This window comes from Parambassis ranga, chromosome 14 (assembly GCF_900634625.1).
Source record: "Parambassis ranga chromosome 14, fParRan2.1, whole genome shotgun sequence".
Lineage (NCBI taxonomy): Eukaryota > Metazoa > Chordata > Actinopteri > Ambassidae > Parambassis > Parambassis ranga.
Window position 1 is genome coordinate 1,752,362 of NC_041034.1, and position 14,643 is coordinate 1,767,004.

Below are 14,643 nucleotides of genomic sequence, written 5' to 3' on the forward strand. Positions count from 1 at the left end.
GGTCATTAGGTGTAAAACCAAAGCCACACATGAGCTACACTCACAGGAAGAATGTGGACTATAGACAATGTGACACACACACACACACACACACACACATTATCCTTTGCTGTCTGTATCTGCTGTTGCAAAAATGCAATTTCCCCATTGTGGGACTAATAAAGGTTTTCTTAATCTTAATCTTAATCTTAATCTTAGACGCTGTGGGAAGTAAGTAAATTTATTTCTTATATTTTTAGTTTTGTTTAGTAGTGTACTCTACTCGTGTAAAGAGAACTCGCCAGAACTAGGTTTGTCAGAATTCATTCTAGACTGTCTGCAGAGCGCCCCCTATGGGTCAGGAGGTGCAGCACTCTAAATGTCCTCACAGACATCCTTGCAAAGACACTGAATGAAGGACTCAAGGCTGCACCTTGTGGGACACCTGTTCCTCGGCGTTCCCTCTGGAAAACAGAGGCCTTGGTGCAGAGCTCACAGATTTGCAGACCTCGGTGGACCCAAAGTCTCATCTGAGGATCCCAAATCGGTCTCCTGGTGTGTGCTGACCTTGACTCTGCTTGGTCATTCGGAGGTTGTGGTGGATACACAGCACCACTGTGTCAGAGTCAGGTGACTTTCTTCCAGATGTGGATGTCTGAACATCTGCCTGTGGTCTCTTGTTTGGGTGGGGTCACCTGAATCAAGGAGCAGCTGCAGCCGGCTGAGTAAGAGGCTGAACTGAAGTGGATTCTGGCACCTTAACGGTGTCTTTATTCCGCCTGTGGGTAATATTTCACGCTCAGAGGCTGTTAAGTGGGGCATCCTTTATGTTGAACAGTATTAAAAAGTCTCCTCGCTGCTAATTCCAAAAACAAATAAGCTTTGGACGAGCACTTAAGCACCTCCACTGTCCCCTCGGTTAAAACAGATGCGTCCCTGTCACAGAGACAAAGAGACTCTACGTGGAGTCCATCCAGTGTTTGGATTGTTTCTCAAGGGCGCAGTGTCCAGCGTCCACTCTGAGCTGGTTCATTTGGGAGCTAACACACACACACACACACACACACACACAGAGGAAAAAGAACATAAAATGGAAAAGGAAATGAATAACACCCCGAGGCGCTCGCCACACAACTGCCTTCTTATTTGTTTCTCAATCCGTGGCTCCGCTGGGCCCAGCTGGCACGCTGACCGACAACCCACATTAAAAACAAATGAAAGGCAGCATCATGACCTCCTGTTCCCTCATCAAGGTGTGTGTGAGGGTGTGTGTGTGTGTGTGTGTGTGTGTGTGTGTGTGTGTGAGGGTGTGTGTGTGTGTGTGTGTGTGTGTACGGAGTGTTTTCAATGCACAATTTCTCCCGTCATGAATAATAAAGTCGGGACTATCTGAATCCTTCTTCGAGTTAATTCCCAGCTCTGGTCCTCTTGTTGCAGGATGAGCTCGAGCTCGGAGGGACGATACATAATTCACTTCCTGTACCCATTGAACTGAAGTCCCCCCCCCCATGGAGGGACGGTGAGGACGACGTGGACTGTCAGGAGCTCTGGATCATTTATTTACCTTCAGTCGTCACTTTGAACTGAAGTCGGTCGTATTCAGGAAGCTGTTGTTGAGTCTTTAAAAGGGGTGAGCCAAGACCAAGACCAAAACCAAGACCAAAACCAAGACCGAGACCAAGACAAAGTCCAAGACCAAGACCAAGACCAAGACCAAGACCAAGACCGAGACCAAGACAAAGTCCAAGACCAAGACCAAGACCAAGACCGAGACCAAGACAAAGTCCAAGTCCAAGACCAAGACCAAAACCAAGACCAAGACCAAGACAAAGTCCAAGACCAAGACCAAGACCAAGACCAAGACCGAGACCAAGACAAAGTCCAAGACCAAGACCAAAACCAAGACCAAGACCAAGACCAAAACCAAGACCGAGACCAAGACAAAGTCCAAGACCAAGACCAAGACCAAGACCGAGACCAAGACCAAGACAAAGTCCAAGACCAAGACCAAGACCAAGACCAAGACCAAAACCAAGACCGAGACCAAGACAAAGTCCAAGTCCAAGTCCAAAACCAAGACCAAGACCAAAACCAAGACCGAGACCGAGACCGAGACCAAGACCGAGACCAAGACAAAGTCCAAGACCAAAACCAAGACAAAGTCCAAGACCAAAACCAAGACCAAGACCAAGACCAAGACCAAGACCAAGACAAAGACCAAGACAAAGTCCAAGACCAAAACCAAGGCCAAGACCAAAACTAGGACCAAGACCAAGACCTCTTTTTTGCTTGTATATATTTAAATGTTTTTCTGTAAATATGTCAGAAATGTCTTTTTTCATACGTTTTTTCTCATAAAAACATAAATAAATCTGACATCACTGCCAAAAAACATTTAGTTTTTCTTTTAAATTTCAATATATATTTTTCATGAACACAAATTTATGATAATACTTCAAGTAAGACGTAAACATTAATGATTCAAGTTTTTTTATGTTCAACATTAATGTAAAAATCCTGCACAGCTCCACGGATTTGTTCCGACGTGTAGATAATTAGCATCCAGCTGAATGTGTTGCTTCATCGTTCTGTGAATCAGCAGACGGAGACGAAGAAGAAAAGAAAAACACGATGATGAAGCTTTCTGCTCTTTTGCTGTTGGGACTGAGGCGGCCGGCAACCTGAGACTGAGGCTGCTTGTCTGCTGAAATTGGGGCCAGCAGATGGCATTTTATCAGGAAATGCACTCAGAGCTGACAGGGGAGGGACACACACACACACTCACACACACACACACACACACAGACACACACAGCAACAGGAAAGCGAAGGCAAATGTGGGAACAGCAGAGAGGAAGAAGAGTTTTTCTTTGTCTCTGTTTTCAGGGTGAACGCAACAAATGAAGCAAATAAACAAAAACACATGATTATCATAATAACAACCTCCCTCTGCTCCTCCCACTGACGCCGCTCAGACACGTCGGCTGGCTTCATGAAGGCGCTCCGAGGCAGTCGGCGAGCAGCAGCGTGTTCGCAGTGAGATGAGGAAGAGTGAAGCTGACAGGTTTGTACTCGGGGGAGGAGTTGTGGTGACTGCTGTCTCCTTTACACAACCGACAACAGTCATCATCACAGTGAGGCAGCGTGACTGACACACACACACACACACACACACTAAGAGCTGCATTTTCATGCGTGTGTGAGCTGAAGATTCTCCTGAGAAGCAGAGGGAGGTGTTTTTTCTACACCTACACGGCCCATTTGCTGCTGGGGAGGAGAGGAGCAGCAGTGACACAACTGAAAAATGACTGAACGTCTGACTTTACAGCTATAATCTGTACATTAAGGAATAATTCAGGTAAAAATAATAAACGTGTTTTACTTCTTCACAGCGTAGTGTTACCGATAATCTGAAGCATCCTGTATGATTCGCCACCACGGCACGTTTCATACAATAATCTCCTCTCATTTCCATAAAACAGCCGCGCACTTACTGGAATTACAGAGCAGGAGATTTTTTTTGTATCATCATTATTAAATGTAAAATTACGTCTGTCTGACTGAACTTCCCAAAAAACAAATAGCAGCAGAGCTTTTTTACTCATTCACTCATGTATTTATTTACAAATATCAAATGACACACACATACACGGGTCGGAGAGAAATATTACAGACTGTGGATGACGGTCCGGTTCTTGAGCCCCTGGACGTACTCTTTGGCCTGGTCCAAGCTCGTCTTCTTCTCCACACTGGGCGGGGAGCCCTCCACCAGCTTCACAAAGTAATGACAGTAAACTTTGTCCATGATGCCAAACATGCCTCTGCCGTGGTAACGGATCCGCTTCAGGTACCTCCCTTTGCTGGAGAAGGACTCGGCTGCAGGAGGAGAAACAGACCGAGATGAGACCAGTTCAGGTGTAAGAGATGTGTGTCGGCCCTGCTGCCCACAGTGTAAACACTCACCTACATACAGGTTGGATTTGTACTCCACGTTGTGATTCTTGACCGCCATCTCCTGAGCTTCACGAAGGACCTGAAACAAGCAGCAGTCAGACAGGCTGGATGTAAGGTGACATTAAATACATTTTCAAGATGGCTGAACACACAGATACAAACCTCTCTGATGACTTTTGCCCCTTTCTTGTCGTTGAACTCCATCTGTGCGATGGCCTGGTCGATGCTCATCCCTCTGATCTGTGAGGAGAAGAAAGAAGCTGACAATGGCTGCTGCACAGCGGCTGGCTTTGTACTGCCTGAGTGAGCAAAGTGATTCCTGAACCAACAACAGGAAAACTGCAAGACTCAAACAATGACGAGCAGCACAAAGGTCTCCGAGCTTCACTGCATCAGGGCGAAACAGGTTGAAGTAGCATCCAAACACAAGCAGACATGACAACAAACCTCATGTTACAACAGTTTACTTGTGACTTTTAAACTTATACTGCTCAAGAAAACATCCTAAAAATCCTACCAGTTTGGCGAGGTACCACATCTTGTCTTTGCTGTATTTGATCTGCCTCCTGCTGTGGTGGACCTCCTGAGGAAATATGAAGTGTTGAGTCATTAGAACAGACAGCAGAGAGCTTTGTGTCCTGCAGGACACTCCAAACAGAGAGCCTCACCGCTGGTCTGCGGGGCTCGTCTGGCTGCTGAGGTGGAAACATGACCAGGTTCTTCTTCTCCCACTGTTTAGACTGCAGGGACGTGCTGGTGTGGAGACATGAGAGCTGCTGAGGGCCGCCGCCAAGAACCTGGAACCTGGAAGAATCAAAGAAACTTGAGTGCACTGCTGGACAGGAGGCATGTTGTTTCCTGCAGTAGTACAGCTGGCACAGGTTTAAACACACACATTAGTGGCCTTAGCCTCTAGCTGATTAGCACAACCAGTTTACTGAGCCTCCATCTTGCCTCAACTGTGTGTAATTTAGTCCACACTAGGTGAAGTCATCGCTTCAAACTGCTTTACATTTGAGTATTGTCCTAAACATGCAGTAAGACATCCTTCAGTTTCACTATCAGCTGTTCTCAGTGTGTCCTTCTTCACAGTTAGCATTAGCTGTGCAGCTAAAGAACGACTAATATCGGTGCACGTACCTTGAATGTAAAACCGCAGATACATTCCTAATAAAGGCGACACCTGAAAACAGGGTGGAGACGTTCAAACAGTGTTAAATACGGTAAATAACGAGCAGATTTTAGGATGATCAGGCTGCATTTTGCTCACCACGTCCTGTCATTGCAGTCGCCATGATGGATTTTTACGACGCTTTACGGATTCGCTTTACGGCAGTTGTGTTTACAGCGTATGTGTCGTTTTAAGCTATTATTTGCTTAACTGCGTATTGTGTGTGTAATATTAACAGTAATTCGATTACATACGTTGTGTTATTTACGTATTTCGCGCACTGAAAAAAAAACGCAAATTCGAAATGGTTTGTCCAAGCTCTGATTCCGTACAGGACACCGGCGTGATTTACGACAGCACGTTGCTCTGTACGGCCCCTTTATGTTGTAGCTACGACAGTTCAGATCCATGTGAGCAGTTCTCGGGTCTCGGTGTGTTTTCCAGACTTTATTAGAGAAGAATCGAAGCGGAAAAGAAGCGATGCGGGAGAGGTCGCTTCCCGCCTCTCCCAACTGGTACTGCTCGCGCTGCAGTGACGTCAGCAGCAGCGGTTTATTGGGCGTTGGAGCCAAAAACATCATCTATTTGATTGACGTGTCTGCATCCTCCTGCAGGGTCGCAGGTGAGTCTGCGGGACATCACAGACAGAGCAGGTTCAGGGTAAAGTCCCTGGAGGCTAATGAAGACTTTTTGGAAATTCAGACAAATTTAAATTTCCCCTCAGAAAATCTTAGAATCTCTCTCTCTCTCTCTCTCTCCCTCTGTCTCTCTCACTCTTTATCCACACATTATCAGAGGTAATCAATAAAAGTTCTGTCTCTGAGGCCTGAATTCGGGTCTTTCCTCATGAAATCCCCTGATCCCCTGGTCTCTGTCTGCTTCCAGGGGAGCTGGTGGGCCATCAGGACTTGGTGTCGGGCTTCTCCTTCTGTCAGCATGCGGACCAGAGTCACCTCTGCGTCAGCTCCTCCAACGACGGCAGCATCCGTTTGTGGGACTCGGACAGCAGGACTCTGGTAAAGGAGCATGCGGCTCATCAGGTGAGTGTCGGCGTTCACAAGCAGACACACAACGTGAGCAGGAGGTCAGTGAAGGTGTGTGTCCTCACAGAACCCGGTCTCAGCGGTGCACTGGTCCCCTGCGGATAAGAACCTGGTGGTGTCCGGGGACGAGAAAGGGATTGTGGTCTGTCACTGGTACCACACCGGGGACACGGCCAGCTTCTTCCCCGAGCCCAGGACGGTCTTCTGCCTCACCTGCTCCCCTCACACCTGGAACTACGTGGCTATCGGGTAAGAACGCCACCACAAAGAACAAAAACCAGACTCTGCTTTCACACTGCAGGGTCTGAATCTGTAACTGCTGCAGGTACAAAGATGGCATGATCGTACTGATCGACGTGAGCAAGAAGGGCGAGGTGCTGCACCGGCTCCGTGGACACGACGATGAAATCCACTCGCTGGTGTGGGCGCCGCTGGCCACCGAGGGCTCCCTCAACCCCCGACCGGAGGACGGCGAAGGTAGCAGCGGGTCATGATGCACGATTGTGTCGCAGAGACAAACATTTTGAGAGGATGTCTTATTCTATTCTACAGCGACCAATGGGGTGTCTGCAGGGGAGGAGAGCGGCTGCTATCTTGCATCAGGAAGCAAAGACCAGACGGTGAGGATCTGGAGCACGTCGAAGGGGAAAGGTGAGCTCAGACCAGCAGGTTTATGGATCATCTGTGTGATGTGATACTAGAAAACATGTAAATTGGAGCACTTTGTGTCTCTTGTTGATGTTTCATTGCACAGTAGCATAAAGAGTTGATTAAAATGTTTGAAAGTCTTCGCTCCTCCCTTCTCGCAGGCGTGATGACTCTGAAGCTGCCATATCTGAAGAAGAGAGGCTCAGCTGTCGACCCTTCGGTCAAAGAAAGACTGTGGCTTAACGTCCACTGGCCGAAGGGACGGCCGACTCAACTGGTGTCCAGCTGCTTTAGGTACACATGCAGAACAACACAATGAGGCTATTAGCGTGCAAGTGCTAATGACGCGTGTGCATCCGCAGCGGCGAGCTGCTGATGTGGGACCTGACCAAGGCGGGGAAGCAGAGGTGGACTCTGTTCGGCTCGGCTGCCGAGGGTCAGAATCACAGCAGGATCGTCTTCAACATGAGCTCGGTTCAGCTGCAGGACGGCAGAGAGCTGCTCGTCAGCACCTCCATGGACAGAGAGGTGGGAAGCTTCCCCACATGCTGTGGATGTTTCCTGAGTTTGTGTCACGTGACTGCTGGTCACATGTGAATCAATCATGGCTTCCTAGGTTCTTGTAAGGATGTAGAGTTGTTGTTTTTTGTGTTTTGGTAAATGTATGTTTCTGTGTTCTCCCAGATTAAATGCTGGGACCTGGCCTCCCTGGACTGCTGCCGGACTCTGCCCACGCTTGGCGGCTTCGTCTACGCGCTGACCTTCTCCCCTGTGGGAACAGGCTGCTTGGCGCTGGGCATCGGCGACAACATGATCCGCGCATGGAACACGCTGACCACTCAGAACCAGTACGACATCCGGTCCTTCTGGCAGGGCATCAAGTCCAAAGTGACAGCGGTGAGAAACGTCTGAAAGAGCCGATGTTTCATTTAAAGTCTGAGAGCAGTGAGGGAAAATAAACAGAGAAACAGCCTCAGGCATCAGTAAACCTGCGACAGCATCCTTTAAACTTCCACCATGTCTGAAGATGATGATGATGATGATGATGAGAGCAGAAGCACTCGAGATAAGCTGCATAAAAGTCTTGTCTTTGTTCTGTGCAGCTGGCGTGGCACCCACAGAAAGAAGGATCCCTGTCGTTTGGAACAGATGACGGTAAAGTTGGGATCTACGACGTCTTCTCCAACAAGTAAGATCTGTGTCTTCTTCAAACGCTGCACAGAAAGTCACAGGCGGAGGCCACGGGGTACTCCTCACTGTTTGTGGTTGCATGTGTGACATCACCTCCTGTGGAGAGGTACCTCGTCTGCTCTCTGTGGGTCGGAGTTGGATTTCCAGGGTTCAGAACCAGCGGACACAGACTGAACTCGTGTGGACACACAGCGAAGTGCAGTGAACACCTTTGGAGCCTTACGACAACTTTGATGTGATTTTCCTTTGTAAAAACAGACGACCTGATTTTGACCTTGCAGACTTTTCTAAAAACTCGGTCTGCTTGTGTTTCCTCGGTTGCTGGAGCTGTGTGGATCCCCCCCACAGTCCCCCCTGAGACGCCCGAGTCCTATTTTCCTGCTGCTCTCCACATCATGCGTCCCTGACTGGGCATTTGTTCTGCTTCATCTCCTCCCAGGCCTCCGCAGATATCGAGCTCCTATCACAGAAAAACCGTGTACACATTGGCCTGGGGACCCCCGGTCCCCCCGATGTCATTTGGTAAGTTCCTAATGAACTCTTAGCAACTGCTGCTGTTTGCTCTGAACGCTCTGACCCAGCAAAAACTCCGGCAGCAGGATGCCAAAAAGCAGCAAGTCAGCGGAAAAAGAGAGGCCAAACATCTCGGCACGGCCTTTTGTAATCGACTCTGTAATTGAATGAGCTGAGAAAACACTTACTCCTCACCTCCCTCCGCTCCAGCCGCTTGTGGGGAAATCAAGACGTAGGAAGTTAATTTCACCAGCTGTCGGCTGATGACATTTTGATTAGCGTATCACTCGCTCAGCTTTGAAGCTGTAAATGTAATTGTTGCCGTGCCAACAATCTGCTGATGGCTCCTAAACCAACAAAAGGAGCTGCTAATTTGTTTACCCGCAGCATTGGCACCATTTCAGCTCAGTTTGCGGAGCTCTGATTGGCTCTGATGGTCGGGATGAGTTACAAAAGGTGTGCAGAGCAAATCGGCAGAAGCTGCCTCCTCTTCCTCAGCTTATCTCCACACAGCCTCACTCTTCAGATTGAGATTAAAGCACCTCCTGCAGAGGCAGCAGTGTGATGCGGTTTGTGTTTGCATGTGCAGGTGCAGCGGGAGGAAAGCCGTGCTACAGCCTGTACAGCTGCGCCGGCGAGGGCGTCATTCTGCAGCACGACCCGGCCAGGCTGAGCGGCGACGCCACGGACATCGACAGGCTCATCAGAGACACCAACAACATCAAGGTGGGCCAGGGATAGAATAATCCAGAATAATCCAGTCACACCTGGATGAGTTTTAACCACAAGATTTATATGAGATCCTCCACATGCACGCCGAATGACAGCATTCATCACCCTGCACTTTAAAGATTCAGTAAAAACAAAAAGTTCTGCCCTCCGCAGCAACAACCAGGAAGCCATGATGGACTCACCTGTGAGTCTCTCTCTCTGATCTGCAGGCTGAAACTGAACCAAATGTTACTTTGAAGTCACATTTCAGCATTTCTCAAATAACACATTTACAAAAAACAACATGTGTTTCCTTGGTAACGGAACCAGGAACCATGTCTGCCACAATCGAACCCGACAGTCACACCATGTTATCCGCAGCGCAGCTTTCTGTTTGAATGTAACTGGAGGTGATTTGAGTGAAGGTGAGCTCTGCTTCCCAACAGCACAAGCTGTCCCCGCACACCGACCTCAGCTGGAAGCCAGATGGGAAAGTCGTCGCCATTGGCAACGAGGACGGGTGAGTGAACGGCCCGGGCGCAACCCGTCTAATAGCATGCTGGCGCCCTGTGGGAGTCCAGGGAGGGACCAACTGTCCACTGACAGTGTGGCGTCGTTTGAATAATGAATTAGAATGTGTTGTCTTCTGACTTCATGACTTTCTGAGGTTCTTTGTTGCCCTCCTCCAGGTGCATTGACGTGTATCAGGCTCCCACTCTGAAGCTGCTGTGCAGCATCCAGCAGCACCACAAGATCATCAACACGCTGCGGTGGCATCCCGACCTCAGCTCTCCTCCTGAGCTGCACGGCCTGCTGGCCTCGGGCTCCAGCAACGCCATCGTCTACGTGCACGACCTGCGCTCTGTGATAGGTGGGAGGCAAAGGAAGAATTTCTCCTGATTATTTGGACTTTTTTTCCAGCAGGGATGAGGTGTTTGTGTAAGCTAACCAGGAAGTGAGCATCTGATTGGTTCGAAGTGAAGCTAGTTTGTTAGCAGCTAAACAGAAGTCAGACAGAGCAGAGCATGCTGGGAACAGAGTGGCTGTGTTAACACCTGCTTTCGTGCAGAGAATCCTCCAGAGAGCCCCGTGGTGCTGACGGAGCCGCACCGCAGGCTGTGTGGTCACACAGCTAAAATCACTGGCATGGCCTGGAGCCCACACCACCAGGCCCGGCTGGTCACCACCTCGTATGACGGCACCGCTCAGGTCAGTACCAGGCCCGCCTCACATGAGCGAAACCACAGAAAGCGTCGTCTAAATGCGCCGCTGTCCTTCAGGTGTGGGACGTCCTGGAGGAGGCGGCCATCTCCAACTACCGCGGTCACCACGGTTACCTCCTGTCCGTTGACTGGTCCCCGGTTGATCCAGATGTGATTTGGACCGGAGGGAAAGACTTCACCGTGCAGGAGTGGAACCTCTCCAAGCAGGAGTTCACAAAGCCGCCTAAAGGTGAGGATCTGTGCTGGATCAGGCAGAATCCGGTGTTACCGTTACGTTCACCGTGGCGTCTGCACATTTATCCTCAGGGAAGAAGTCGGTGGAGCTGAAGGAGAAGATGAAGGCCAATCCGAAGCAGCAGAAGAAGAAGAACAAGAAGGTGTCTGGAGCTGGAGCGGCTGCACCGACACCACCGCCAGAGACCAACGGAGAGGCCGCTACAGGAGGAGAGAAGGCGGCGCCGGGACCAGAGCTGTCCGCTGAAGATGAGGAGGATGAAGTCAGCTCAACGAGCAGCTCGGTGCCTCCAGCAGGTAGCGACGTCCAAAACGCATCAAAGGTTTCTGCTGCGTTTTATGTCAGAGTGAATTTTCTTTCAGCCACTTTGGAGACGCAAAGAAAAGCTGCTGCAGCTGCCAAGCCCAAAGACAAACCAGGTACGTGTGTCAGAACCTTTGAAACTCATCACAAGCATGTTTCTGGATGGAAATGTTGGAGTTTGTCTTCAGACCTGCTGAAGAAGAAGAAACCTCGCTCCATGCTGCCCATCAGCACGTCCATGGACCACCGGCCCAAGGAGGAGCTGCTGCAGGACTGCATCACCCTGGCCTCCGTCACACACAAGCACGGTGAGACATCAGCATCATCACCATAGCAACAGCTCTGCCTCCCTGATAACGCAGAAAAGCACAGGTGCAGCTACTTGTTTACCTTCAGGTTGTCTGTGATTGGCTGCCGTGTATCAGCACATTTCAGTCTGTATACGTTCAGCCATAACAACAGAGTCCTCATGATGTGAAGTTCCCTCAACAAACCAGCTGTACACATGCTTTTCCTGCTTATAGTTGGACATTTTAAAGGTCTATGGGGATGCAGCCCTCCAGTGGCTGCTCAAGGAACTGCACTTTTTGACACATGAACACTGAGGCTGCTACATGAGTAAAACAAGACTTAGAAGCAGATGTCACATGGTTTGTGTCTTTGGATTGCAGCGCCCCCTGCAGGCTGTGTCCCAGGCCGGGGAGAGCACGTCCACCTGGGCCTGTTCGCCGACAGATCGGCTCTGCACCACATGTTCGAGGAAGAAGGTGTGTTTGTTGTTTTCTCGGCTGAGAGGAGCAGTGTGCTTCATAAATAATACGTTCCTTTTTTTGTCCAGAGGAGGCTCATGTGGAGGCGGGTCACTACGAGTCTGTTGTGTACCTGCGGCTGTGGAGCGGGGACCTGGCGGGGGCGCTGCAGCTCGCCACAGAGAGAGGAGAGCTGAACGACCACCTGCTCTCCCTCACTCCCTCAGGTAGAGACCTCTTCACTGCTCATGTTGATGAATGGTGGAGGTTACAGTTCCACAGTGTTTCCTTCTGGGTGTCGTCTCTTCCTCCAGCTGGGTTCGAGGTGTGGAGCCGGACCGTGGAGGCCTACGTCAAACAGCTGTGTCTCCAGGAGCAGTACCTGAAGGCGGCGTCCCACCTGCTGTCACTCAACAGAGTCTACGAGGCCGCGGAGCTGCTGCGCTCCCACAGGCTCTACAGGTTCCTGATGCTTGGTCCTGGTTTTCAGTGCTGTCTGTCTGCAGGTGACTAACAGACCTGTCTGTGTTTGACGTCAGGGAGGCCATCGCTCTGGTCAAAGCCAGGCTGCCGGCGGATGAGCCGGTCCTGAAGGAGCTGTACACGTGTTGGGCCGCCGTGCTGGAGAAAGACGGACATTTCTCTGCAGCTGCTAAATGGTCAGAGCCGGACAGGTTCTCATCTTTCTGCTGAGGTAAAACAGTTTTTTATATCCAGTTTTTATCTTCGTCTCCCAGCTACCTCGCTGCTGGAGCCAGTTTTGACGCAGCCAAAGTCATCGCCAGGAAGAACGACGTCCCCTCGCTGAGGACGGCGGCCACCTTGGCGAGAGTCTCCGGAGAGGCGGATCTGGCTCAGTCGCTGGCGCTGCGGTGCGCTAAAGACCTGGCTGCTGCTCAGGACTGGGTGGAGGCGCAGGAGGTGCTGAGCTGGCAGGACGGCCTGCTGGTCAGTATCAGGTTTTACATTAAATCAATGAATCTATTGAACAGTTAAACCTGATCGGCGCCCTCTGCAGGTCCACAGACTGCACCTCTGTGTCGCTGAGCTGCTGGCCTCCACGCTGGGCCACTCTGACGTCATCTCCCCGGCGTCCTGCGTCTCCAGTCACCCATGGGCGTCACCGGGTGAACTTCACATCCAGGACAGAGTGAGGGACGTGTGGGAGGAGCAGTTCGCTGTTTCACAAACGTCAGACAGACATCGCAGCGCCACAGTCCTGCTGCAGGAGCTGCGGTCTGTGGAGAGTCCGACGCCCAGCGCCAACATTCCCCTCAGACAGGTACAGCCCGCACACAAGGGGATGAAATGATGCCTAAAGGGTTAAATGTCACACATGTCACTCGGTGTCTTCAGGTACTGCTGTACTCGTCGCTCCACCTGACCCGCGCCGTGCTCGGCTGGCTGCTGGATGATGACGGGCTGCTGGTGAAGGAGCTGTGGCAGGCGGCGGCCTGGCTGAGGGACGCCGGACACTGCAGCGTCTCAGCGGAGCTCTGCAGGCAGCTGTTCCCTGACGGTACGTCCAGCCGTCTCATCAGACACATCAGACACTGAATGAAAAGCTACTTCATCCCTGAAGATTTATGCTAGGGTTGATCTGGCGGCACCTTGTGGTGATGGGTGGAGCTGCAGCTTCGTTTGATTCTTCTTCTCTTGACAGTTCTGCTGCTTTTCTGTTTTTATAACACTAAAATAAATTTCTCTTCCTGTCAGGTGACGTCAGGGTGTTTTCAGGAAAGTATCCAAAAACCCTTCATGTAACAGAAGAAGAAGCCGAAGCTGCAGCCAGCAGTCTGCAGGCTTTCATCTCTTACCACCGCCTGTACGCACACTGGTGGAGGAACGCTGGCAGACTTTCCCTCTCAGTGGCTGACGAGGTGAACGGAGAGCTGTCCGCTGAGAAGCTCTCTGCGCCTCCCAGCAGGTTTGATAAACTGGACTTTGATGCGTCACCGCTTCTGTCGGAGCCTCACGCCGCCGCTCAGGCCACGCAGAGGTCGGTGAAGGACATCCAGGAGCGGCTGGCCGTCATGGTGATGTGGCACAGCCGCGCTCAGGGAGGTCAGCCGGACGCCGCCACAGGGTCACCAGCTGATGTCGGGCCAGGGTGAGGGCCGTCACCGCCAGGTTTAGCATGCTGCTGTTAGCTGCTGTTTAAACATGTCTCTTCTCCGCAGCTCTGAGGACAAGGACACCTTCCTCTCTTTGTCCACCAAGATGTCCAACTTCCAGAAAACACTGTCAGACCTTCCCAACACCATCAAGGTAGAACTCAGAGCAGCTCGCTGCCACGCCTGCCGCCTCCTGCACTCACCATCACTTCTCTCTTCCAGATGTATCCTCATCCAGATGTTCTGGAATGCTGCCTGGTCCTCCTTCATCTCGGCCGGTCCTCGCCGTCTCCCTCAGACTCCCTCCAACAGCGGGCCAAAGATCTGCTCCAGAAACACGGGACCAGTCCCTCATTCCTGAAAGCTTCACGGCGATTCCTCAGCTGATCCTTATGACTGAAGCACTTAGAGAAGCTGTACAGATATTTGTTGAATAAAGAGAATTCTTACAAAGTGATGGAAGTTTGAGTCTAAAAGATAAAAGCTGCTCATCACAAATATTTAGGTCGATGATGATGATGATGATATTTCAGCCATATTGAGCCTACATGTTATAAAGCGTGTGCAGAAAGCAGCTTTAAAGGGACTGCTGCTGCTTCTGGTCTGGGTTCGAGCAGACTTCTGAATTCAGTTTCTCAAAGCTCCCACATGGAGAACTCTGGAGCAGAGCGTCCAAGTTCAGGGTGTCATTTTAAAATCAAGTTATTCTGTTGCAGAGTGAGACGACACTCGGCCTAAAATTAAATAATAATAAAGAAGAAAAAGCTCATTTTCAACACACACACTTCTCACCTGACTTGGCTGAAGGT

General features: G+C 50.5%; 2 protein-coding genes across 2 annotated transcripts; one reads left to right on the top strand and one right to left on the bottom strand.

Moving 5' to 3' along the window:
* Nucleotides 1-3,583: 3,583 nt before the first annotated feature.
* On the bottom strand, nucleotides 3,584-5,293 carry mrpl22 (mitochondrial ribosomal protein L22). Its single transcript, XM_028421745.1, has 7 exons — nucleotides 5,204-5,293; nucleotides 5,074-5,116; nucleotides 4,602-4,737; nucleotides 4,451-4,516; nucleotides 4,096-4,173; nucleotides 3,943-4,012; nucleotides 3,584-3,855 (listed from the first exon to the last, which is right to left on the bottom strand). The coding sequence occupies exons 1-7, from the start codon at nucleotides 5,226-5,228 to the stop codon at nucleotides 3,647-3,649; spliced, it is 627 nt and encodes a 208-aa protein (XP_028277546.1). The 5' UTR covers nucleotides 5,229-5,293; the 3' UTR covers nucleotides 3,584-3,646.
* A 178-nt stretch (nucleotides 5,294-5,471) lies between these two features.
* Nucleotides 5,472-14,287, top strand: gemin5 (gem (nuclear organelle) associated protein 5). The gene is made up of 28 exons (XM_028421744.1): nucleotides 5,472-5,726; nucleotides 5,990-6,144; nucleotides 6,215-6,396; nucleotides 6,473-6,624; nucleotides 6,700-6,798; nucleotides 6,957-7,089; nucleotides 7,158-7,323; nucleotides 7,480-7,692; nucleotides 7,899-7,984; nucleotides 8,426-8,508; nucleotides 9,089-9,225; nucleotides 9,657-9,730; nucleotides 9,900-10,081; nucleotides 10,280-10,419; nucleotides 10,491-10,662; nucleotides 10,740-10,964; nucleotides 11,031-11,087; nucleotides 11,160-11,279; nucleotides 11,643-11,738; nucleotides 11,810-11,947; nucleotides 12,035-12,182; nucleotides 12,260-12,379; nucleotides 12,458-12,668; nucleotides 12,739-13,002; nucleotides 13,077-13,239; nucleotides 13,437-13,830; nucleotides 13,901-13,988; nucleotides 14,057-14,287. Exons 1-28 carry the CDS (start codon nucleotides 5,585-5,587, stop codon nucleotides 14,219-14,221), a joined length of 4,305 nt encoding a protein of 1,434 aa, XP_028277545.1. The 5' UTR covers nucleotides 5,472-5,584; the 3' UTR covers nucleotides 14,222-14,287.
* Nucleotides 14,288-14,643: the final 356 nt, after the last annotated feature.